At 41.0% G+C, this 22,163-nt stretch overlaps 1 protein-coding gene across 6 annotated transcripts in view; it reads left to right on the top strand.

Moving 5' to 3' along the window:
- pleca (plectin a) overlaps positions 1-22,163 on the top strand; it is a 100,356-nt gene that overhangs the window by 63,412 nt on the left and 14,781 nt on the right. For 4 of the 6 annotated variants that reach the window (XM_005739775.2, XM_005739779.1, XM_005739780.1 and 1 more), the window contains 28 exons: positions 857-918; positions 3,835-3,849; positions 4,443-4,532; positions 6,980-7,057; positions 7,146-7,238; positions 11,035-11,201; positions 13,768-13,883; positions 14,227-14,333; positions 14,683-14,802; positions 14,911-15,006; positions 15,538-15,665; positions 16,248-16,341; positions 16,436-16,590; positions 16,760-17,126; positions 17,485-17,562; positions 17,741-17,902; positions 17,993-18,097; positions 18,200-18,295; positions 18,452-18,577; positions 18,760-18,912; positions 19,112-19,266; positions 19,359-19,485; positions 20,075-20,258; positions 20,428-20,448; positions 21,035-21,192; positions 21,282-21,460; positions 21,565-21,703; positions 21,791-22,147. In XM_005739775.2, coding sequence (XP_005739832.1) covers positions 857-918; positions 3,835-3,849; positions 4,443-4,532; positions 6,980-7,057; positions 7,146-7,238; positions 11,035-11,201; positions 13,768-13,883; positions 14,227-14,333; positions 14,683-14,802; positions 14,911-15,006; positions 15,538-15,665; positions 16,248-16,341; positions 16,436-16,590; positions 16,760-17,126; positions 17,485-17,562; positions 17,741-17,902; positions 17,993-18,097; positions 18,200-18,295; positions 18,452-18,577; positions 18,760-18,912; positions 19,112-19,266; positions 19,359-19,485; positions 20,075-20,258; positions 20,428-20,448; positions 21,035-21,192; positions 21,282-21,460; positions 21,565-21,703; positions 21,791-22,147 — 3,728 coding nt within the window. The remainder of the gene's footprint in view (positions 1-856; positions 919-3,834; positions 3,850-4,442; positions 4,533-6,979; positions 7,058-7,145; positions 7,239-11,034; positions 11,202-13,767; positions 13,884-14,226; positions 14,334-14,682; positions 14,803-14,910; positions 15,007-15,537; positions 15,666-16,247; positions 16,342-16,435; positions 16,591-16,759; positions 17,127-17,484; positions 17,563-17,740; positions 17,903-17,992; positions 18,098-18,199; positions 18,296-18,451; positions 18,578-18,759; positions 18,913-19,111; positions 19,267-19,358; positions 19,486-20,074; positions 20,259-20,427; positions 20,449-21,034; positions 21,193-21,281; positions 21,461-21,564; positions 21,704-21,790; positions 22,148-22,163) is intronic. The other 2 variants (XM_005739776.2, XM_005739777.2) reach the window with 2 other exon arrangements.

Genomic DNA, 22,163 nt, shown 5'->3' with positions numbered 1-22,163 from the left:
TAAACACAAATTCTATTTAGTTTCGGCCATCATGTATCCAGGCCTATGGGTTAGATCAGCGGTCCCCAACCTTTTTTGTGCCACAGACCGGCCTTTAAGGTGTTGCGGATAAATACAACAAAATAAAATCATACGACCAAGACAAAAACTGTGGTGTTTTGTAAACATAATAATAAACGCGAATTCACTGTGTAATTGTGTAACTTTATTAGCAACGTCCTCCTGAAAAGTGGCAACAACACTGAGAGTAACATGCTCTCTGGTCACTATGGTAACGCGTAAATATTTCTTTCAAAATAAGACGCACAACTACAGAGTTAACAATAAAACCTATGAAAACCATGAATTTCACCCCTGAGCCTCAAGACTCGCGGCCCGGTACCAAACGACTCACTGACCGGTACCGGTCCGTGGCCCGGGGGTTGGGGCCCGCTGGGTTAGATGGCTGTATGTAGATGGTGGGCAATGCTTGGGCTTCTGTGCAAAAGTCACAGCCCAGAAAGTTTGGGAATCATTGTTTCAGACTTCTCAAGCTTGATATGGATGTAGTTCCTGTGTCTGTGAGTTATTCAAGGAAACTAGCCTTTGATGAGTATGATATTTAAAGTGATTATCTGCCATTAAGCTAGCATGCAAAAAAGAATGACTCCTCCTGTCTGCTAGTAGTTTGTTTTGGAAAAGCCAAATACAAGATTTCTTTTGGGGGGGTTTTAATAATTGTGCTTATGGTTTTTGTTTCCGTAAGTCTGGACCACTGAGTTTGTAATACACGATTAGTGATTGTTGTTAAAAATGCAAAATCCCTTAAATTAACACCATAAATTAAACAGAGTGTATATTTGCTGTGTTTCCACAGATGAACGGGACAGAGTTCAGAAAAAGACCTTCACAAAATGGGTCAACAAGCACCTTGTGAAGGTAAGTTCTGCTTCAAACAACCCTCACCCATGAAAATACATACGTTTCACTGCAGATAGATTAAAAATCTCCAAAAACCTATTAAAATGTTAACTTTACGTCATGTGGAGTTTATAACTCAACTGTAATTCTCCATGGTAGGTAAAAAGGTCTCCTGCTGTCCTCAAATAACACCAAAAAGCTGGACTTTCTTTCATATCCCATCTGGTTATAATAACTTAAATTACACAAAAACGTTTTCTTAGGAGATGCGGCGCTATCTGATCTCACTGCTGGGAAACATTACCTGAAGATAAAACTGGAAGAGAATCTGAAACTAAATCAGATTTAGATTCTCCACACCTCCTTTTAAAAGCTTTGGAAAAGGTGAACAACAGATACAATAGCAACCGCGCTCTTTCTGTTAACTGTATGCATGTGAGGGGGTGAGTCACACGCACCTGGCCTCACTTTAGCTTGGCGCTCGGGAAGAGCGGTATCGTTGCCTGGGCTCGGTCAGGTTACGCATCTGGAATCCAGATGGTCGGGGCGGCTCATCAGGACTGTGCAGGGGGACAGGAAACTCCAGGACTCCACGTTGAATTAGTATTTGATTCAGTGTGAGGTGATCAGTGTTAAATACGTCTGAAACAACACTCAACAAATGTTCTGACCCTTACCCTTAAAAGGAAATGCTTCTAACTAGGTGAGGAGCAAAGTCCTGTTACAGTAAGAAATATTTTTGGTAGCTATCACTTAGCAGATTATCCCGACTAAAACAGCTTTCATAATAGCAATAATTAAACTGATTTATTAAGCATAACACCAAGATAATAACTGGTTTCAGCTTCTTGAATCTGATTTGCTGCTCATAAATTTTACAGTCAACATAAATTTAACATATCTTAGTTTTGCACTGATGGTCTGACAAAATGAGTGATTTAATATCTAATAGATATTTTCAGTTCTGGGAACTTGTGGTTCTCTGTGTAATTCAGAGGATAATCAAGTGATTAGCAAGATATAGGAGCCCTGAGTTTCAGTTCACTTCAATTTAGATTTAGCCAAATCACAACAACGTCTCTAGGCGTTTTATGCTGGAAAGTAATGGAGAAAACCTTTATAATAAGACAAGGCCCCTATGAGCAGCACTAAGTGATGTGGGAAGGAAAAAACAGTGCAGAGCCAGGTTCTGGGAGGAGCAGCCATCTGCTGTGACGGCAAAGAAAAAGGAGAGCTTAGAAAGATACGAAAAAACACACACTGAAAGTGAGAGAAGACACAGTCTAATGCGAGGCAGCAGTGGTAGATAAAAACCTTGACAGAAATGCTCAGTGCATCATGGGAAGTCAACTTGCAGCCTAAGCCTAGAGCAGCATCAATAAGGGATGGCTCAGGGTCACTTGATCCATCCTTAACCACAAACTCCAAAATGACAGTTTTTTAAAATGTGGAGGGAGTCTGTCTCAGTAAAATGTAAGAACATTTTGAACTAATGAGCTACTGGTTCGTGATTTTTATGTAGTAATTAGAAATAAGAATAATTTAAAATGTATTTTTGCTGCCTTAAAACGTAATGATTACTTGTAATGAAATGATTTCATGGGTGCCTTTAGTTCGTTAGTTTATTCCGAGCGACCGTCCAAAACCTAAGGAAAGTCCAAATCGAATTTTCACATCTATGACATAAGACAGGAAATGTTTACATTTGAGTCATTTTATGAGTCACTGTGTTACTCATAAGTGGAGAAGGCAGGGATTTCTTAAAAGAATCCTTTAAAAAAACAAAAAAACTTGTCATGTTGCTATGACAACAGGAAAATAATAAAGAAATAAAACGCTAACTTTGTATGTTGGAGTCTCAGGTTTCTAGTATTAGCAGGTGTTATATTTCTATAAGCAGATGTGTTCTGTCTCATAATTATTTTTTAAATAGTTGATGTATAAACGTGGCCAAAGATTTAAATAATGAAGTCAGCGTGAGTCAAAAGCTCAGACCCAAGACTGCTGTAAACACTCAGCTTTAAGCATTTTTCTGCTCTTTGCTCCTTTTGATGTTAATAAGAGCTCCTATCCTTATATGATCATCCGTGTGCCTGAGGCCCCGCCCACCTGAGGCTCACACCTTCTGTTTGCAAAGAGCAGCCTAACAGAAGCAAGTTGCTTTTGATCAGGTTATATTAAACAAGTTATTTTTAATATTTAGTTTAAAATTGAACCATCGATTAGGAAAAAAAAAAAAAAAACAGTCCTATCTGGGCGGTGTCAGCTGGACCTTGTTGCGTCTCTACAACACTTTCATGTTGATGAATCCTTGTTTTAACACGGGAAGTGAAACGTGTTAAAGAATGTCTGCTGACGTCCATGTGTATCCTGTGATACCGGGCTCCGTCCGAGATGACTCCCAGGCTTTGTCCATAGTCACTGTTTATTTCTCGGGTAATCCCTCTGATTTAGGTCCAAAAGACTTCAGGCAGTCTGGCCCTCGAGTCACTTTGGACTCATGGTCACAACAGAGTCATGAGATTAAACTATGAGGCCTGTAAGTCTCACGGTCAGCTGTCTGATAAATGCCATCTACTGTAGCTTGTTTTACACTTCACTTCAGATTGTGAGGAATGAAAAACAGATGCTGTTCTGTGTTTTATAAATCCTTTTTAGCTGGGTCAATCCCACTGAAACCAGTGCAGATCATAGAGAACTAAAGTACATATAATAAAATTAATACAGCGACATGCACATGTTTCTTTAGTTTGAGGGATAGAAGGAATCAAATTAAAGAATTTGAAACGGAAAGCAGCTGACTGTCCTTGTTTATCCATCAAATCACACCATCTGTCTCACTGTTCCCACTGTCCTTTTAAGTTTTACATCTTCTCACATCAAACTGTTTCTTCTTTCCATCCTTCACCCTGTCCTCCTGTTCTTTCCCACCAGCACTGGAAGGCAGAGGTAGGTGCTGTCTGTGAGCAGAGAGCTGCGTGGACACACACACATTTGTTCCTCCCTGCATGTTTGTGTTGACATTTTTACCCTCCCTTGCCCTCTCTCCCTTTCATCCACCCTCTTTTACTGCTAACCTCTGATCCTTCCCCTCGCTGACTTCAGCTCTTTTCTGTCTACTTTTGGAGCATTTTCTGCAGTGCAGCATGTGTCTGCATGTTCTTTGGCTACAACAGCTCAAAAGTGTAACTACAAATAATAGTAAGGAGCACCCCTTTTATTACTGTGGCAGGTAATAAAAGGGGTGAAATCCTTAAAAAGCCAGAGCAAATTGCTGCTGCAGAAGGCAGAGGGTAAAAGCAGTCCCCCACTGTTGTGTGTTCACGTTTTTCTTTTTATCTTAATTTGTTTGTAGATGAGATTTGTGAGTTATAAAGTTACAAATTTGTTGTCCGTTGTCAACTGTGAGGAACTCTCAGCAACTGTTTGTGTCGTGTGCAGTGATTCAGCACTGGTGCTGATATCATGGGAGTCTGAATGAAAAAATAATGTCCCTGTATGCATCAATACTGATAAAACTGGTTTCTTTCCTTTCTTTCCAGGCCCAGCGACACATCACTGACCTGTACGAGGACCTCAGAGATGGACACAACCTCATCTCCCTGTTGGAGGTGCTCTCTGGAGAGACTCTGGTAAGCTTTTGGTGGTATTTCACTTCCGATATTAGAATTTGTGCTTCTTCTGTAACTCCCTTGTCTTGTCTAGGCATTTCTTATCATCCCAGCTCTACTGCCCTACTCAGTGTATTTGCTGTAATCTTTGTTCTACTGTCCAGTCTACTCATTGTTAATTCAACCGCTTTAAATGTTTATAAGGCAGATATTACTCTGGATTTCTTCTTTCCACTTCTGCATGTGTTGACTTTAATTCTTTAGAGATTTTTGGACATTTCAGTACATGCTGAGGCTGTGCACACTCTTTTACTTTACTTAGCTTAGCACTAGTCTTTTTGGGAACACACCTTCTGGTGATGTAACCTTAAAACACTAATTTCATTCTTTGCTTCCATCGTTTAACCTCTCTGCACTGACTTGTTTGATCCCTGGTTTTTCCTTTGTCTAATTCCTGTTTGCTGACCTTTGCCCTGACCTTTCCCCCTTTGCCTCTGCCTTCCTCTCTTGCGATGCTCTTGCTGTGGTAGCCGAGGGAACGTGACGTTGTGAGGAACGTGCGGTTGGTGAGTGGCGCCTGGACTGTGGCTGGCCGCCTCCGCGGGCGTAGCATGTGTCACCACCCCAGGTGGCTGCTGGGTTGTGCATGATGATGGTCACACTCCCTGTGTATTGTCCCTTTCTGTGTCAACATTGTCCTCTTTCATTTTGTCAGTGAGTTGGCAGGTTCAGGAGCCATGATAGGAAACATGTGGTTAAATTGGTGGCTTTATTCAGAATATTTGTAGTAATTATTTTAGCGTTTTCGTAAGTAAACATTAAAGTTAGCTTTCTTTAAGAATAGAAAAGAATAAACTAGAAAAATATACTGTTTTTGTTCTTAATGTAGCTTTATGTCCTTACCTCGTTAAAGGGCTGTATCATAAAAAGTGCAAAGACTCCACCCATAAAAATTAAGAAACATGCCTGATTTAATTTGTCAAGTCTCCCCTTCAAGATCTTCTCCTGGTGCACCTCTGGATCACTTCCAGCATGGATGCCACTTTTAGATCACTTCATCCATGGAAACCACATTATGACTGCTCGTATTTGTGCATCAGCAGTTTCCCCAAAGACCTCAGTGTGTCAGTATGTTTAGACTTTTCATGTCATGTCTGGTCTCAGATCCAAAGACACAAAGCAAGTTTTCAGGAAAATAATGCACGATTTCCAAGTATGAACATTGTGGATTATGAAAGAAGCTCAGCTTTTCTTTTAAGTTTTCCACTGGGCTCTGCATCACAAGTTCTTCTGCTGTCAGACGTTTGACCTTAAAATCCAAAGATGTCCAAATAACCCGAACTGTGATTGAACTGATCTGTGTTCAGACTTATTGGAGTCTGCTATAACTCTTAAAAATAACTGTTAACATAATTAGTAAAGAGCAGGATTTGTTCCTATGTAATAAAAAATATATGTTAAGTTGTTGTTTTTTATGGTTGGAGTTTCGCAACTTTATGATTGTGCCTTGTAGATCTGAGAAAGCTGTACATCACAGATTACAGAAGTGTACAAAACCAAAGTTTTCATTTAGAGAATGAAAGTATTTGACAAAAATGGTTTGTGGTCTGGGTTGGATTTTACAGCACAATTATATCAATGGAAAATGGCTGAATATACCAGCAGCAGTCATAGCATGTGCTTGTGCAATGAGGATTGATTTTGAAAACATTGCTAGACATTCCTGTTATATAAAGGTTGATTGACTTGGGAGATTTCCAGGATAGAGAGTATGAATTTCTATCTTCTGCTATAATACTTATTTGTAGTTGATTGTCCTTGTCCTTTTAATAACTGTTTATTATTATCAGTTTCAAATGGTGGTTTCTTACACTGTAGTGAAATCAAAGTCACTACAACCTAATTCTGCAGTTTAGAACTTGGAGCACGAGTGCATGTCAGGATCGCCACTCCTATAATTTCTAAGGCTTAAGAGTTCTTGAACCTTATGGAATCTGCTTGATTGGATTGCACTGCAGCTAAAAACAGAAAAGCAACATTTATCAGTCATCAGTTAACTCGGGGCAAAGTGTAATAATCCATTATCCAGGGAGCAGTGTTTGAAAGGTCTTGGAAAAAAAAAAAGAAGAGTTGTGACTGATGATTGGGAGAATCACTGAGAATGTTTATCATTCATTATCATGCTTTCACCTGCAGACATCTTGGCTGGATCTCTGATGCACTTCAGGGTCTTGTAGGGTCAGCTCTGAACGCTTTGATCACAAACATGCAGAATTTGAATCACACTTCAAATTTGCTTTCTTTTAAATTTAAGTTTTCGAGTCCATGACTGTGAAAATATGTACAGTAGAGAATGGATCTTTGTTACTGGAGCCTGAAACACCTGTTCCTCAGTCATGGGGCTTTGCTGTTTGCTGCCCTAAAGTGCTCCCTTCACTTCATGTTTGGTCTCATCTGGTCTCTTACAGCCTCGGGAGAAAGGCCGTATGCGCTTCCACAAGCTGCAGAATGTCCAGATCGCCCTGGACTTTCTCAAACACAGACAGGTAGTTAAGAAAAACAACAGTTTTATATTATGTTTTATTTTACTTAGTATTCAGCACAGTAAAAATATTTTTATCCACACCCTTTCAGGTCAAACTGGTCAACATCAGGAATGATGACATTGCAGATGGAAACCCCAAGCTGACCCTTGGCTTGATATGGACCATCATCCTTCACTTCCAGGTAATGTAGGACACTCATAAGTCATTTTGCTGTAAATTACTGTATGGCAGTAAAGCTAATCTAGAAGCAATTGGCAGTCACTATGATAATGCTTCTGGGCAATCTCACGTTAACAAACCAACCTTTACTCAATGAATGTAGAGAGAACTGCAGTTTTTACTGTATATGGAACACAAGTGACACCTATACAATCACAGGCCAAATCTAATTAAAAAACATACATTAGATAAATGGTTGAAGGTAATTATTATCCCAAAATTAAGTTTTATGTTCCTCATTAAAACTTTATTTACAAACCACAGCTCTGACTCATTCCACAGCAGGTCTGAACAAACATGCTACTTTATGCTGAGGTTGCCATGATACCGTAAATGTAGTGGTTAAAGGACTTAATGATAATTATTAGCAATGATGTTTTCACTCAAATTCATGAATAATTGCGTTTGACTGTTCTTTGGAAAGGTATTAATGATTTATCATTGTCAGCACGACTGTCGACAGCAACCAGCAACTGATTAGCTTTTAGCATGTCTATGCTAGCTACCTATTATTAATTTGGCTAATAACCAACAATGGGATTAGAGACCACACTTACTATTAGCTTCTCCTATTTCAGTGATGAACTGCACAAAGAAGCCTTCCTGTTATCTAAGGCTATTTTAATATGGCTTGTCTCTGTAACAGCACTCGAACACTTTAGTTCAAAACTTTGCAACTTTCAAAAACAAAGCAGCAGACAAACCTTATCTGTAGTCTTGCATTTGTGCATAAATACAGTTGGGTCGAGTTTCCTGGCTTAGCTGTTATAAAGGAGCTGATTGTTTGTATTGATGGTGTTGCACTGTTCTGTAGCTTTACAGTCAGGATTTTGTAAGTGCCCTGGCTCTGCTCAAACTCCGAGTTCTCAGCATGTATTCAGCATGAACTGACTGATGCCTGATGGGGCAGCTGAGTCGTATGTCCTCAGCTATGATGTGTTTTACTTTTAAACTGCACACTTAATAGATCTGATTATTCCACTGGATGAGTAACATGCGTTTTATACTTCATTGTAATTATTTTGCTTCTGTTTTTGTGGTAAGGAAATTTAAAGTGCTGTTCCCTTTTTGGGAATCAGTGAAGGCTGATGTTGACACAGCAGTTACAGTAAAGTGAAGTCCACCGGCCAATCGTTTCCAAATGGAGGTTATTAGACGTTTGGCAAAAGATCGATCGTCACATGCCTGTGAATTTCAGGCTTCACTTCCTATTTCATAACATAAACAGTATAAAATTGCTTATACTGCCTATAGCAACACACGTCACATTGGAAGAATCAGTCGGCAGGCAGATGTCTTCCTCATCTGGGAGAAAAGAGTGGGAGTACTTTCTTTGATGCTGTAATGACTGTGATGTTGAGATGTGCATGTGGGATCAGTCTCTGTGTCCCTCAGTATGACTCAGTGATTCCCATGAGAAAGCTGGCAGGAGACGTGGAAGCTCAGGCCTTCCTCAGAAGCTTTGCAGTGGGGAAAACAGAAATGGTCACTCACTGCTAATCAGTGCATAAAAGGTTGAATATTCTCTTTGCTGTAAAGCAGTAAAGCAAAAAAGTCATCTAGCAGACATTATTTCATCAAAACAAATCCAGATTTTTTTTTCAGCACATGCTGTTATTAAAAACAATGGTGGATTTCCTCTGAGCTCCCCAGGTGCAGCTCACAGCTGACTAATGCACACAGGTGATTTGTCTATTAATAAAAAAATAATGGTCCGGCTTCGTGACAGAGAAAGAGGAACGTTTTAAAACGAGAGGCAGCGAGGGTGGAGGTCCGATTTCCACCCGCTGTCTGAGTCATTTTGTGCCCACGTTGTAGCACAGGGGCTTCCCTCGGCAAGGAAAAATAACATAAGGAAGAAATGCCTTCTTTTTCCATTCTCCACCCTTTCCTGTCAAAAAAATGTAAGTAAAATTATTACTTCTGCTGTGACTCATCAGCCTTCCCCAAAACACTGGAAACGGATTGTGGTGGCGAAGCTGCGCTCGTTCCACTTATACACCATGAAATTTTAGAGCGGTGGAAGTCACTTAACCCTAAAACAACCAAATGATTCTAGCGACTAAAACGACCAAGCGAGGTCCTGCAGGAACGCTTGCTTTATGATATCCTGAAATTGTTGTAACGGCATTATGATTTTCAAGCATTTTTATGTAAAAAAAAATTACATTGCACTGGTGACTCCGTAATACTTTTATTTTAATTTGATGTTGATCAAATTGTCATAAATATTTTAAATAATATGTACAGAATAAGTCAAAATATTTAAAAATACAGAAACATCTGAAAAATAGTCAGAACAAAATTCCTAGTTGTAGAATAATTACCAACAATTACAATAAAATCGTTTAAAAAAGCCTACATCTCCATGATGACAAATGAATCCATAAAACTAACATTAGATTGACAAATCTATGGTATGTACATGTTTACTATTGAAAATATCAGAATTGCACATATGACTCCACCTGATCAATTAAAGCTTAATGCATCACCAACAACTAAAATATAGTAGACTTATCATACTCTTGAATGTTTTCTGGGTCTTATTGTTGTTAAAAGTCAGAAGGTTCTAATACAGAGACAACAAAAACTTGCTGATGTTTTGTTAAATCGTGCAGCAGGTTGTTTTTTCTGCATTGAGAAAAGAGGCAAAAAGAGTTTTCCACAAGATTTCCTTTAATTGTTACAGCATGTGCGTAGTTTAGGTGAGACCTCCGCCCATCTGGTACGTGAACCAGGCAAACAAATACCAAAAACATTCAAAAGCACCATTTGTACCACACTGGGAAACTTCTGGGTGATGGATTCATGCTAATGGTCACACTCCGTCAAACAGCTTTAAAATGTGAGCAGTAAAATTCATGTCCAGGAGTTCAAAAGCTGAAACTCTAAAAAGTGGTCTATTCTGTCCTTTCTCTTCTTTTATGAAGATCAACCATTTTGCTGTGGGAAACGTTGGTAGCATGCTCGTGTGACTCATAGCTTAGCCTCGCAGCTCTTAAAAAAAGACGTTTCCTGTGGTGTTTCTGCTGCACGGTCCAACTTTCGTTTACAGCTACTGAGACATTTATTGTAAAGTTTTGTTTGGCACAACAACACTGTAACTTTAGAAGATCATCAACTCAGTTGCTCATAAACAATTTCGCTCTAAAATTACTGTTTTCTGCTCGTGTAATTAAAAAGCATCCTCCAAAAAGCGAGCTTAGTGGATGTCAGGAGCTCTCCGAGCAAAAGTGCCGTGTAACATTTGAGGTTTAAAATGTGACTCATCTCAAATCTGGAAGAACTGAGCAGGGAAAGTTTTACTCTGCCCTCCAATTAGCATTTCAGTCTCAGTTAATCTTTAAATGTGAAACTCAAGACAAGTTGAAAAATAATAATCATCCCATCCATCCATTTTCTGCCGCTTTCTCCGTGTTCGGGTTGTAAGCAAAGAAGTCTAAGCAGAGACATTAGAGTAAATGTCATCAACCACCACCTCCAGGTCTTCCAGGAAAAGAAGACCTCTTAATAAATATCACCTTTTAAAATTCCTATTATATAGTTGCATCTCTGCTGCTTTCTTTAAAGGAAACAAGAACAGGAACAAAATGGTAGTGTACTAGCTAATACCACCTTTGTGCAAGAACTGAATGGGAGAAAGTTGTCTAGGAAAGCCACAGACGAGCTGTGAACACAGTAACACAAGTCTAATTGATATGAAAGGAGATCTCTGTAGTTCGTATGACTGACTATTTGCCCGTCTTGCCCTACAGATCTCAGATATTCAGGTGAACGGTCAGTCGGATGACATGACGGCCAAAGAGAAGCTGCTGCTGTGGTCTCAGAGGATGGTGGAGGGATACCAGGGCCTGCGCTGCGACAACTTCACCGGCAGCTGGAGGGATGGCAAGCTGTTCAACGCCATCATACACAAACACAGGTGAGCAGCATCCTCAGTGAGGTGTTTTGATTATAACTCGGCCTTGCGTGAATAGAAATCATGGCCATTTGTAGCACAGAGGTGTTTTTCAAGCTTCACAGACACATTTTCTAGTTGGAAAGACTTGCCTGGACTTGGGGATCTTGTAACACCGCAGGCAGGAATTTTACACGTTTAACCTTTTGCATATTTCACGTTGTTGTTTCTTCCTTTATTTATCGGCATAGATCCAGGCAGCAATCCTAAATTCATATTTGAATTTGGCATTCGTGCAGTGTTGGACTTGTCAGGACACAAATATGGAACACTTACTATAAATCGAACATTAAGAGAAAAGTCAAGGGAGACTTCATTCATTATTTCATTCATTCATTCTGAATTCAGATATTTTGTAACTAAAAACATTTCCTTAAACTCCAGTATTTAACATTTATGAGTTATATCTAAATGCATGATTTTCAGCAAACTGTAACTTTATTAGTATAATTTCATTCATTAATAACTGAAGCAGTAATAAACTGTCTCTTCAGATATTCTGTTATGATATCTTTACTTTTCTTTTTTCTTTTTTTGTGCATCGTTTTGCACATGCTGCTTGTGCTTGAGTCACAACTGAAGAATTTGTGTTGACAGATACCTTAACAGTTGGTGATTAAATACAGTAATTAACACTTGTACAGTACATGCTTTTAAAAGCACTAAATTTTACTTTCAGGCACAATAAACAGCTTTTAAATAAGGTAGTTTAGGGTAAAATGTGTCAGACGCTGTACTGTACGGCATAAGAGGACGCTTTAAAAACCATCTGTGGTCAGTTTGTGCAAAGCTATTTAAGTTTCTATAAGAGTAGAAAAGATGTATATAAAAGGATATAATTGACCATGTGGCTTGCAGGAGTTTTTATTGGATGTAACATAACTTCCAAAGAAGCTTAATCAGATTTTCTGCTGTTCAACATGTCCCAAACAATCTCTGGTTCATCGAAATAAGGTTAAATAGAAAGTAATTCGGATGGAAATGCTTTATTTTGTTGTATGTATGAGTAAAAAATAGAACAAGATAAACCATTTGCTGCTGTTCAAAACTGTCACTATAAGAAGTGTCGTGACTTTAAGTGTACTACAGCTGCCGTTGTCCTTGTCAGTAAGGAAACTGGTGTTTAACAGCCACCCATCAAACCCGAAGGAGGTGACTATACGCTCGAAACATGTACTTTGGGTGGAGTGCCACTTTGATTCTGTTTGCACAAACCTCCAGCTCCTGCAGCACATGGCAGACAAAACAGCGCACTATTAGAAAGTCGACTTGAGCTGGCATTATTCTGTGAAATAAGAGACGGAACGGGTGTATCATATTAAATTGAGGAAAAAAGGGCTGCCCTGGAGGTGGAGGCTTGGCAGGTTACAGCAAAACGCTAGCACTCGAACTCCTCTGCCACAGTTTCTTTCTTGGTAGAGGAAGAGAAGGATGTGCTGAGGACTGCAGTGAGGACTCTAAAAAAACAAAATCAGAAAACGGACAATAACTATTTGGATCCCAGCAGGAAGCGGCAAGACTGGAATTTCTAACTGGTTTCCATTGCGTCACATTTTGGGTTTTTTTTTAATTAGCTTCTGCTTTTGCAAAATCAAAGCTTGGAAACTTGGCTCTTACTACGATGCACAGCCTGAAGAGAAAGTTCCGCTCGAAGAGGCGTCTGAACAGCGCCTCCAGCAGCACGTTGGGCTCCCTCAGTGACCTGGATGAGCGGGTGATCATGTTCTGTGAGGATGTTCCCACCGAGAGCTCATTTGACTCGGGTCAAAGCTCGCACAGCTTATGTGCCCGCCCCAGTCGAGGCTCCCAGAGCGAGGAGCAGGAGCTAGGATCAGAGCGTCACGTCATGCACCTGAGCAGAGAAAGACACTCCTACAGACAGGCGCGCTATGGTGACAGAGAACCCCAAAAGGAGTACTACATACAGAGAGTTGTGGAAGTGTATGGAGAATTTACTGGATATTCTGTGTCCTTATGCAACCTTTCTCTCTGAAGTTTATTGGATTTTGATCCCTTAAGATGCTCTGAGCTTGTTCCCGCATGTTATTACATTGCGGCAAACTTCCTGGCAAAGTGCACAGAGAAAAAAAAACTGTCTGTGTTATTTAATTTTAATCTTCATTGTGGTAGCAAGTCTTGTCTTTGCCTGCCCTTCATATTGTAATAGAGATACTAGACGTGACCAGCTAGCCTCCAGCAACTTGACTCATGAAATATGTAACTTGTATCATTTTAACCTGTCAATAGAGCTTCAGAGATTATTTATCAATTAGTGTTTTCATGAAAAAAAAAAGTGATTATTAAATAGTTTTCAGAAGCATTTTTGCTGATATTTATACTGAAAACAGATATTTTTTGCACATTTTAGGGCATTTTTTATAATTTAACACTCAGATTAAGCCCAACCTTGTTAATTAACCTCATGTTTTCTTGCCGTCATTTATCATTTAAATCAAATCTGGATCAGCTGTAATAAAGTGTATTGCTCTGATTCCGCTCACTGTTCTTCCTGGCTGATTACTGCCTGCAGACCCTCTCTGATCGATATGAGTCAAGTGTACCGACAGTCCAACCAGCAGAACCTGGAGCAGGCCTTCAGCGTGGCAGAGAGAGAGCTGGGTGTCACCAGACTGCTGGACCCCGAAGGTGAGCACAGTCACCCTCAAACATTTAGTTTAGGGAACACTTAAGCATGAGTTTAGTCACTTTTAATTGTAGGCAAAGCGTTTTCCCTTTCCTTTAATTCTCCTGCCTGCACTGCTGTACGAGTGGAAATCTACGTATTAGCTGTTAATAGTTTGATATTTATATGCTGCAAAACGGGAACGAATACATGAGTGAGTGTTTTTGTGTTTTAATATTTCAGAGGTCCCACAAATAGACTTGGTATTCAAGTTGGTAGCTAAGGAACTTCAAGTCACCACTCATCCATCTTTTTCATTTCCCTGAAACATGACAGTTTTTTTTCCGTCTTTGTTGCTCTGTACAGATGTCGATGTGCCCCATCCAGATGAGAAATCCATCATCACATATGTGTCCTCTCTGTATGATGCCATGCCCAGGGTACCAGACGTCCAGGATGGTGTCAAAGCCAATGTGAGCCCACCTTTTTGTCATCACTGATTAATTATTCAGCAGCAGAGGCAACATCTCGGGTGCCGCCTTTTATCTGCAGCAGTAAAATGCAAAATATAAATGCAATATTAAGAGTTATTCTTATTTAAATGCCCTGAGCTTGCATTATAGTCATTATAAGCTTGCATTTACTTATTATTATTATTATTCTCATTATTATTATTATTATTATTATTACATGTAAAATACATAGAAATGATCATCCTGTTAATTTTGAAGTTGCAGCCTGAGAAATTTAGCACAAAAGAAATCACATGTGGACAATCTGGAAAACATCAGCATGTAATTATTTTGAACATCTGTGCTTCAGGAGCTGGAGCTGCGTTGGCAGGAGTACTATGAGCTGGTCACCATGCTGCTGCAGTGGATCAGACACCACATCCTCGTTTTTGAGGAGAGGAAGTTCCCCACCAGCTACGAAGAGATTGAGGTGACTAGATCGCGTCCTACAATCTGAAAGAATCAGTGTGACACAGATCAAGTAGCTGACGATCAACGTGTTTTTTGTTCTTTTGTTATTTACGTTTATCATCTGCAGGTTCTTTGGCGTCAGTTTCTGAAGTTCAAGGAAACGGAGCTTCCTGCCAAAGAGGCAGACAAGAACCGCTCCAAACACATCTTCAAGTCTTTTGAGGTGAGATTTCCCAGCAGAACAAAAATCAGCAGTCACAAAAAATATGAAGGGATGAAAGGCTAATATTTTAAATAGTTATCCCACCAAACCGCAGCACATAACAAATAGTCTTGGTTCCAAATACATTTCTGTATTTGTAAACGACAGATAAAAAGAAGATAGATTTGCAAAAGCAAAGTGCAAAACAAATAGAAAATAGTGTCCATTTATTTGCAGTAATAAACTAAAATCCCACCTGTTTTTCCACGCTTACAAAAGTCACTAAAAAAAATACATAAATTAAAGGACATCTTTCCAAATACTGCTATGTCCACGGCCCACTGAGCGTACCCCTTCAGTCTGAAAATCTTTTAAGGAAAATCTTCCCACCATCAATAAATTAGACCCAGTTTTATAAATGTTTATTTTTTTCCCTGGAGCACAGAATTATCGCTTAAGATAAATAATCTGAGACTGAGCAGAATTTGAGGCCTTAAATGATCACAGATATTATCTTATGTTTTTTTGTACGTTGTTTGTTATCTTTCGCAGGGTGCGGTTCAGGCTGGTCAGGTCAAAGTGCCGCCAGGTTATCACCCTTTAGATGTGGAGAAGGAATGGGGTCGTCTGCATGTCGCCATCCTGGAGAGGGAGCGTCTCCTCAGGACTGAATTTGAGAGGTAACCAGGCTGTTATCCAAACCTCATCACATGCGCTGTGTTGCCAAAGCACAAAACGGCAGCAAAACCACAAAGCATGAGGAAACTGTTCCAGTTTGACCACGAGCATGACTCATCTCCTAATGATAACGTCCACTTTGGCAATAAAATTAAACTGAGTCGGCTTTGTGGATTAGTAAGTACAGATCATATTAGGGCAAACACATGATGGCTGTGTCGTCTCCATGGCAATAGCCTTAGACTAAATAGTCTCTCATAAAGTTGTTGTCTAATCACAAGGAAGGGAGGGCACAGCTTCTAGTTTAGTTGTTTCAGATCATCTCTGCATTGCTGGGCACACACAGCTCAAAAAGGAGCAACAACATGGCTTTCATGCATCAGGGATATGCGTTAAAGTATTTATTCCGCCAGAAGACGGAGTGAGTGCTTTAATATATCCTTTCAAAGTTTTTCTTTTTTAAATTATTATTAACATTTTTACTTTTGAGAAAGAAGAGAAAGTATCCTGTAGGGAAATCCCTGCTTGTCAGTTTGCACTGTTTGAATTCTTTTCTGACCTCTGACCTTTCATCTTCCCTGCAGGCTGGAGCGACTTCAGAGGGTTGTCAGCAAGGTCCAGATGGAGTCAGGGGTGTGCGAGGAGCAGCTCAACCAGGTGGAGACTCTGCTGCAGACGGTGAGACACAAACTCTTAAGGACAGCCAATAAAAGCATCTTTGTGCAAATTATTTGCAGTAAAATAAAGAGATGTGAAAACTTGTCTGTTGAAGGATGTGAGGCTGATGAGCTCAGGGAAACCTGCAAAGCACACAGCAGAGATGGAGGCAGATCTGGAAAAAGCAGAAGGGATGATCCGCCTCCTCTTCAATGACGTTCAGCTGCTAAAAGATGGACGCCACCTTCAAGCTGAACAAATGTATCGCAGGTACAAAAGAAATCAAGATCTATAGACATCATGGGATTTAATCAATTTAATCAATTTAATTAGTCATTTTTTTCCTTTCTAATTACTTTAAATGTCAAACTAGTGAATCTTAGAACTTTACATTTTAAATCGATGAACGTTTTTTTTCATCACATGTTTCTGTCTTTAGAGTTTATCGCCTCCATGAGCGGCTTGTAAACCTCCGTAGCGAGTACAATCTGCGCCTCAAGTCAGGTGTGACCATCACACAAATCCCCATGACGCAGATCCCCATGACCCAAGTCCACACGACCCAGGTCCACAGCGCCCAGGTCCTGCAGCAGGCCCCCGTGAGGGTGCGGCCCGAGCTGGATGAAGTCACGCTGCGCTACATCCAGGATCTGCTGAGCTGGGTGGAGGAAAACCAGCGACGGGTGGACGAAGGGCAGTGGGGCTCGGACCTTCCCAGCGTGGAGTCCCAGCTGGGCAGCCAACGAGGCCTCCATCAGTGTGTGGAGGAGTTCCGCTCCAAGATAGACAGAGCCAAGGCTGATGAGGTATTTTGGCACCAAGTATCTGCGAAAGTGTTGTAGATGAGGCAGAGAGAGATTTAATCTCAGGAGGAAAATTGGTATTTGGCAGTAGAGCGTTAGCTTAGTGTCCACCTCCGAATCGCTGCACACATCCTGGATTTTTCCAGCAATTTCTGTAAAAGAATGAGATTTTGCAAAGAGGTGGATTTAACCTGGAAGCCTTATGTTTCATAAATGAGACTCTAGCAATGACAAGCAAAAAATGTGTTGGGTAGTTATGAACTGAAATGTGGACTTTCTGTGGAAATTGTTGAACAGACTGAACTCTAATCAGTAGTTCTTCTTAATGATCTCTTTCTACGGCGTCTCTCATCTGTTCCAGAGTCAGATTTCACCTGCCAGCAAAGCTGCTTACCGTGACTATCTGGGAAAACTGGAGCTACAATACGGCAAGCTCCTGGTAAATACGAACGAGTTGCTAAAATCAAAAAACACTGTCTTGTAGAGAGGTCAAACTCGACAGCTGTTTTCATTGAAGTTCAGAAACACCCTGAAAATTTTCCTTGATGTTTTAAATACCATCCAGTTTTCTTCCTAACCCTGCAAAAATGTTTCCTAACGTGTCACCATTACTGTAGAACTCCTCAAAGGCTCGCCTGCGCTACATGGACCAGCTTCATGCCTTTGTCACTGCAGCAACCAAAGAGCTGATGTGGCTGAATGAGAAAGAGGAAGAGGAGGTGAACTACGACTGGAGCGAGCGAAACACCAACATGGCAGCCAAGAAAGAAAACTACTCGGTACAGTAATACTGAGATGTTCTTGTGGGTTTCTCATTTCTTGTTATGACGATGGTACTGATATGATTGGTTGTCGTTTCTGTGGAGCAGGGTTTGATGAGAGAGTTGGAGCTCCGGGAGAAGAAAGTGAACGGTGTCCAGACCACAGGAGACAAACTGCTGAGGGACGGACACCCAGCCAAGAAGACCATCGAGGTGGGACGCTGAGCACATGTTGTTGAACTTTAAATATAAATGATTATTTTCTTCTCATATGTGCTTTTTCTTCTCTCCCCTTCCATCCTTCCTCTTCCTCAGGCCTTCACTGGAGCCCTGCAGACTCAGTGGAGTTGGATCCTCCAGCTGTGCTGCTGCATTGAAACTCACCTGAAAGAAAACACTGCCTACTATCAGGTATGATTATCAGCGTGACAAGGTATCCACACTTACAGACTGCTCTCCGCATGTCTGGCGAGTTAGCTGGCCGTCACTAAATCTGTCCCTTTCTGCAGGTTTTTAATGTGTTTTAAACCACTGCAGCTTAATTGGTCTACTTTTCTCTCGATCCAGTTCTTCTCTGACGTGAAGGAGGCAGAGGAGAAGATTAAAAAGATCCAAGACACTATGAAGAGGAAGTACACCTGCGACCGCACCATCACGGTCACACGGCTGGAAGATCTGCTTCAGGATGCAGCTGTGGGTTTATTCACCAGTGTTTTGCTCCTTTAAGCTCATCCAGAAACTGTGAACTGGCAAACAAATCCACACCGTTAAAGCAGCATGAAATATTTACTCTTCTGTTTGTGGGAGCTTCGTTTTAGGCTGCATGTCTTTGAATTATTGAATTAGAGTTTGAGAATTTTATGTGCTCTTCCCAGGATGAGAAAGAGCAACTGAATGAGTTCAAAACTCACCTGGAAGGCCTGAAGCGGAGAGCCAAGACCGTCGTCCAGCTGAAACCACGTAACCCTGCTACTCCGATAAAGGGAAAGCTGCCCGTCCAGGCTGTTTGTGACTTCAAGCAGATGGAGGTAAGCCAACTTCCTAAGTTGTTTATGGTGAGTGTGAAATTCTTAATTGAGTTTCAACTTGTGTCCTGCTTTGGTTCACTTCTATTACGCTGAAAGGACATAACATTAAAAAATATATACAGTAAAATCTAGAATATGCAAAAACAGACGGTGACTTTTGACCAGCCAGTTATGAGCTGCTGTTTTCATCTTCTTCCAGATCACAGTCCACAGAGGCGATGAATGCGCTCTGCTGAATAACTCGCAGCCCTACAAGTGGAAGGTGCTGAATGATAAAGGCAACGAGGCGTCTGTCCCATCTATCTGCTTCCTGATTCCACCCACCAACAGGGACGCTGTGAACAGTGTTGCCGGGTGAGTCAAAGAACACCCGGCTGAATTTGTAACGCATGCACACGTTTGTGTGTGCACACACTGGAGACTAACCTCCACCTCACGTTCTTCAGGCTGGACGGAAACCTCCAGAGGCTGCAGAACATGTGGCAGACGCTGTTTGTGGACATGAAGAGCCTGCTGTCCTGGCAGTACCTGATGAGAGACATCCACATCATTAAAAGCTGGAACATCAGCATGGTAACAGCACAATGTGAAACCTTTCGGAAAATAGTTTTTGGTGGTATCAATGAAAGCAGGGCTGAAATGACTGCTGTTGGGGTGCATTTTACCTCATGTTGCAATAACATTAGATTTATGCCTGTGAGGCAGAAAAACTCTAATGGGGCTAATAATAGACAGCAAAACTTCAAAGATTACTCAGCTGCACATGTTATGCAGAAATGGAAGTGCGAACTATGTCTAGATGGTATCTGAGGATACGTGGAAGGATATCTGGGTAAGACAGATTAAGATTGACTCAAGATCCTGTCAGTAGATCTGCTGAACAGAACAGTACACATTAGTTATTCTCTAGTATATCAATTTGCTGTCAAAACAGTTCATAAAAACTTCACCCCAAAATATTGATGGGTAACGATTATGCATGTGCAGATTTGTTGTTACGATCAATTGATTTTTCTTCAAAAACATTATGAAACATTATTTTTACTTGGTTTATAGTTGATAATTGCACTCTCCTCGGTACTGTACATACAGACACAGCTTTCTATTGAACTGCTGTTTTCATAATGTTTGATATCAGCCACCATCCTTGTTACCACTGTAGTTTAAGACGCTGAGGGTGGAGGAGTACCGACTAGCACTGAGGAACCTGGAGCAGCACTATCAGGACTTCCTGAGAGACAGCCAGGACTCCCAGATGTTTGGGGCTGAGGATCGTATGCAGGTGGAGTCCAACTACAACCTAGCCAACCAGCACTACAACACAATGGTCAGCTCTGCAGAGCAAGGTTTGCACCGTTTCTTTCTGAAACATCAGTTTCTTTTATCACCTCAGCATTTCCTGAAACATTTTCATGTCTGTATTCTGTTTACATATTTTTTTTAAATCATTTCTCATTTGCACGAGTTGTGTTTCAGTCATTTGTGTGTAAGTTGACTGTTGCATTCACATTTCAGACTATGTGCCACCCAGAGCAGGTAAGGTGTTTCCAATAAAGTGGCCGATGTGCGCTAGGAGCTTTTGACTGGCTGAGAGCTGTTGTTCTGTCATGTTTCATTTCATGCTTCACTTCAATCAACTTAATCATCCTCATAGATTCTGGGAATCCCTCCTAACATCACTTATCAATGCATTCCTGTCTCTGTGCATGGATTTTAATGGCAGCTGATCCCCACTATTAATCAACGAATGGAAAAAGCACTTAATTGATCAAATTAACACGTATGAAATATAGCCAACATGGAACAATTAATGCATGAAGAAGTACATTCAGTTTGCAGATCATGGAAAATTCTAATCTAGCTTAATGAGATTTATGATTTTTTTGGGAAATCAGAATTTTTTTTTTATTCTTAGGAGATTAAATTGGTTAACAAAAATTTAACCATCCAGAGAAACACAGGCAATTCTGTGAAATAACTGCTTTAACTTTTAGGATCCTGAAACTAATACTGCACCTCTTACAGTTAGTTCAAATTCTTAAATTGCTAAAAATGGCTTATATAAAGAGATTTAGTCGTCTTTTAAATACATATAAAATCCAATATGTGTTGTTCCAACTAGGAGAGCAAGACGAGACTGTGTGCAAAACCTACCTGACGAAGATCAAGGACCTTCGGCTGAGGCTGGAAGGCTGCGAGAATCGAACGGTGACGCGTCTCCGCCAGCCTGTCGACAAGGAACCACTGAAAGCCTGCGCCCTGAAGACTGCAGAGCAAATGGTGCAAAACACAAAGATGAATGCAGAAATAAATATGAGTAAACAATAAGTGGTCGTCTAGCAAGTTATCTTCCTGTTTGTTTGTAACAGAAAGTGCAGTCTGAGCTGGAGGGCTTGAAGAACGACTTGAGCTCCATTGCTGAAAAGACCGAGGAGGTTCTGGCTTCTCCTCAGCAGTCCAGCTCCGCCCCGATGCTGCGCTCTGAACTGGACATGACTCTGAAGAAGATGGATCATGTTTACGGCCTTTCCTCGGTCTACCTGGACAAGTGAGGCTTAGCGATTCTCCCAAGAACTTGCTGATGGATTTTAAGCCACAGCTATGTGTTTGCGTTTTTTTGCTGTTCCTAAAGTGCGAACATCTTGTTTTCAGGCTGAAGACGATCGATGTCGTGATCAGAAACACTAAAGATGCAGAAGACACGCTGAAGAGTTACGAGACTCGTCTGCGCGACGTCAGTAAAGTTCCTGGTGATGAGAAGGAAGTGGAGGATCAGCGCAGTCAGCTGAAGGTATCAAGATGTTTCTGCATTTTCCAGGTTTGTTTCTGTGTCAGACTGCTTCATTTTTGTGGTAACTTTGCTGTTTTCTCTGTGCAGTCCATGCGTGCTGAAGCAGAGGCCGATCAGGTGATATTCGACCGCCTGCAGGACGAGCTTAGGAGGGCGACGGCTATGAATGACAAAATGACGAGGATTCACAGCGAGCGCGATGCTGATCTGGAGCATTACCGTCAACTGGTCGGAAGCCTCCTGGAGCGGTGGCAAGCTGTGTTTGCACAGATGGACCTGAGGCAGCGGGAGCTCGGCCTCCTGGGGCGCAACATGAACTCCTACCGCGAAAGTTACGAGTGGCTCATCCGCTGGCTCGAAGAAGCGAAGCAGAGGCAGGAGAAAATTCAGGCTGTGCCAATCGGGGACAGCAAGGCTCTCAGGGAGCAGCTGGCACAGGAGAAGGTATTGTAACGGGAAA

The sequence above is a fragment of the Pundamilia nyererei genome, unplaced genomic scaffold (genome assembly GCF_000239375.1).
Source record: "Pundamilia nyererei isolate P.nyererei 1_Seehausen unplaced genomic scaffold, PunNye1.0 scaffold00093, whole genome shotgun sequence".
NCBI classification, from domain to species: Eukaryota; Metazoa; Chordata; class Actinopteri; order Cichliformes; family Cichlidae; genus Pundamilia; species Pundamilia nyererei.
The sequence above is the reverse complement of the archived record's forward strand: the minus strand, read 5'-3'. Positions and strand labels throughout refer to the sequence as shown.